The sequence below is a fragment of the Gavialis gangeticus genome, unplaced genomic scaffold, assembly GCF_001723915.1.
Source record: "Gavialis gangeticus isolate Ggan-Ray unplaced genomic scaffold, GavGan_comp1, whole genome shotgun sequence".
NCBI classification, from domain to species: domain Eukaryota; kingdom Metazoa; phylum Chordata; order Crocodylia; family Gavialidae; genus Gavialis; species Gavialis gangeticus.
Window position 1 is genome coordinate 6,789,584 of NW_017729016.1, and position 2,903 is coordinate 6,792,486.

At 53.0% G+C, this 2,903-nt stretch overlaps 1 protein-coding gene across 1 annotated transcript; it reads right to left on the reverse strand.

The window, feature by feature from the left end:
- Positions 1-89: 89 nt before the first annotated feature.
- Positions 90-2,277, reverse strand: NDUFAB1 (NADH:ubiquinone oxidoreductase subunit AB1). The gene is made up of 3 exons (XM_019512788.1): positions 2,128-2,277; positions 1,344-1,431; positions 90-195 (listed from the first exon to the last, which is right to left on the reverse strand). Exons 1-3 carry the CDS (start codon positions 2,260-2,262, stop codon positions 104-106), a joined length of 315 nt encoding a protein of 104 aa, XP_019368333.1. The 5' UTR covers positions 2,263-2,277; the 3' UTR covers positions 90-103.
- Positions 2,278-2,903: the final 626 nt, after the last annotated feature.

Here is a 2,903-nt window from a genome sequence, read left to right on the forward strand (position 1 = left end):
GTCACACCGTCGTACTGAAGGTTAGGTCCCGACAGAAGCAGGCATGTCTTATATCAATTTACAGCCTCCTGGCCGTTACTTGCTACCTACCAGAGAGATGTCTTTATTCATATACGTCCTTCTGATCCGCAATGTAGTCTACGATCTCTTGTGGACACATTAGCTTTTCTGCTTCTGCATCAGGAATTTCAAACCCTGGAAGGGAACGCACACACTCGATCTAAAGCAGGAACAGCAGCAAGGCAGGAGGCAGCTATCAAACAAGTGCTGGTGCCCATGACTTGGCTCAAATGCAGGGGTAGGTGCTCTGTAGCATACAGCTATATTGGACACCTCGCTACTAGGCTGCAACATCTTGATCCAGGAGCAGCAAATTATGCAAGAGGCACGAGGAAAACCTGGCGCAGTTGGGGCTGGCTGTAGAGCTGCACTGAGAGTTTGTGCCTCATCGAGCAAAACCAAAGCATCTAGTGCACTCCCCACGTTCCCACCCAGCCTGGTGTGCAACCACTGGGACAGGACAAGGCGTTCTGGGTAACTACAGACAAACAAGCACCTCACGTGCCGGTGCTTTGACTTGCTCTAGCAAGTGCTGCTCTAGGCAAGAGCATTTATAAAAGTGCTAGCAGGATTTACCATGTGCAGGACGCTCAGGGCTTGAGCCAGCCACCAGAACAGGCTCTAGAGAGCTCCTGCTCTCCTACGTCCAGTCCTTGCGGCTGCAAGCGAACTCCCCTCCAGATGGAAGCAGTTGCAGTTAAACTATATACTTCTGCTCAGTATGTCTTCAATTAAAGCTGTTGCAAAACCTACATACACGCTCTCTTTTTTGCTATTGTAAGTGTTTGGAATTTATAGTCAATGAATGCCAGAGCTAATTAGCTTGGCATTTAATTAAATCAACATTAACAATCACGCAATCTTACAGAAACAGAAGAACTAAGGTTTTGTTTGTAGGAGTCGACTTTGAGGTCAAATAAATAAGCACCTAGAGCGTGGGGAGCATCGAGAACTAGGAGAGCAACTGTGCAGGAGGGCACCTCAAGGCAGGATGAAGACCAGGGGCATAAACTAATAGAGGGTAAATTCAGGTTGGACACAAGGAAAAACTTTTTCTCCATAAGGGTACCAGAACGTGAAGCGCGCTCCCAGCAGGGGTGGTGCAGTCACCCTCCTTGGCAGTGTTCAAGACAGGGACCTTGCCGAGCTCATGTGAGCCCAATACTTCCTGCCCATGGCAGGGGACCGGACTCGACGATCGTACAGGTCCCGTCCGTTCTAGGACTCCAGAAAGAAAGCCCTGCATCAATAAGAAGACAGCTCAGGCTGCGCACACAACTTACCAAACTCATCTTCCATGGCCATGATTATCTCCACTTGGTCCAAACTGTCCAAGCCCAAGTCTTTCATGAAGTGGGAATCAGCTGTTAGCTGCAAGAAGAGACAAGCCCAAGGACAGACTAGTCAAATTAACTGTAATGATACCAAGGAAAGGAAAGTTAAAACAGCAGCAGAAGATCCCAATTTCACGTTTAAGCTCAAGAGGGGGAAACACATATCCTACAGCATCTCCCCCAGGAGGATTGGGAAAGGCCTTTTTCAATGGAGCAGATGATAGCGGCTTCCTTCTAAACCCTCAGATCTGGCACTACACATTATCTAAACTACCTCAACTTCCAGGATGTAAAAACAACTATTGTTAAAAACGTGAACAGATGGAAAGGGCATCTGACAATTGACAGTTTGTTGGGATCTTTCAAGATGAAGGGAAGAAAACGTTTTCATTACCCCGAGCTGCTCAGAAGAAACACAAGTTTCCTGTTTCCTGACAGCTCCTAGATGCTGACTGGGTTTATTAAATCCAGAAGGCCGGCTTCCTTGACCTTGTCACTACTCGTCTGCGACAGCGATTTGAGCCTGGCTGTGTTGCCTCCCTACCCCGCCCCCGCAGCGCGGAGCGGCATGCTGTGATCTGCAGGGCACTCGGAGCAGAGCGCGAGGCCTCCCCTTCCCCTTCCCCTCCCCCTCTCCCTGCCTCCCCCGACAGCAGCCTATGAAAAAACATGACTTCTTTACTAGACCTGCTGACCACAAGCCACCTGCCTGATAACAGCGCCTAGAGCTTACCTTTTCTGGATCTATCTTATCATACAGCTTCAAGACGTATAAAACACGCTCTTTTATACCCTCCAGGGTAAGAGGAGGCAAGTCTGAATACCGACGGCACAGCTGTAACGACGGCCCGCAGACCTGCAAAGACATCACGAGAGACTCTTGTGAAACCGCTGGGACGGCCCAGTTTGAAACACAACGTGTGCGAATGCGCTCACTCGTACAGAAAGGGTCTGCGCGTGCTGGGTTCTTCGACCCGCCTCGAAACCACTGTGTTTTACCTTGTGGGTCTGCTGTGTGTTGTCAACAGCAAATTCCCTGTGATAAAGGCTCAAAAACCCCCAAACCATCACGAGATGCAGAGGCAGCAAAGGAAGTGGGAAGAAGCTACTTCTTCCAAGAGGCCCCAGAGGGAGACGCGCTGCTCCCCCCGCGGTGGGGCCAGAGAAGCACGGCACCGCGCTCCTCTTCCCGCAGCACCCGAGGGGCGCCCTCTCCGCTGCACCGAGAAGCGCCGCAGCGAGCTCCGGCCAGGCCCCAGGCCCATCGAGCGCAGGCCGTGCACCGCACTCGGGTGCAGGAACCCTCCGCTCGTCCACCGGCATGCCGCAAACGCCTTGGCCGAGTGCCCAGGGCAGGGACCCTGCGGTGCCGCGAGACCACTGCCAGGGTGCGGCGGGTGCCACGCGGGGTCAGCACGGCGGGGGGCGCAATCCCGGCTCCAGCGTTACACCCGCGCCGCCCGCAGCCGCGGCGGGAGCGGGAGCGGGGCCGGACACGGAGACGGGCAT

Bases quoted from the DNA above. Each gene is read 5' to 3' on its own strand.
- NDUFAB1 (XM_019512788.1), bottom strand. From the start codon at position 2,262: ATGTCTTTGCAGGTCTGCGGGCCGTCGTTACAGCTGTGCCGTCGGTAT. The intron at 1,432-2,127 runs GTAAGCTCTAGG...CTCTTCTTGCAG, and splicing joins ATAAGATAGATCCAGAAAAG to CTAACAGCTGATTCCCACTT. The intron at 196-1,343 runs GTAAGTTGTGTG...GTTCCCTTCCAG, and splicing joins GGCCATGGAAGATGAGTTTG to GGTTTGAAATTCCTGATGCA.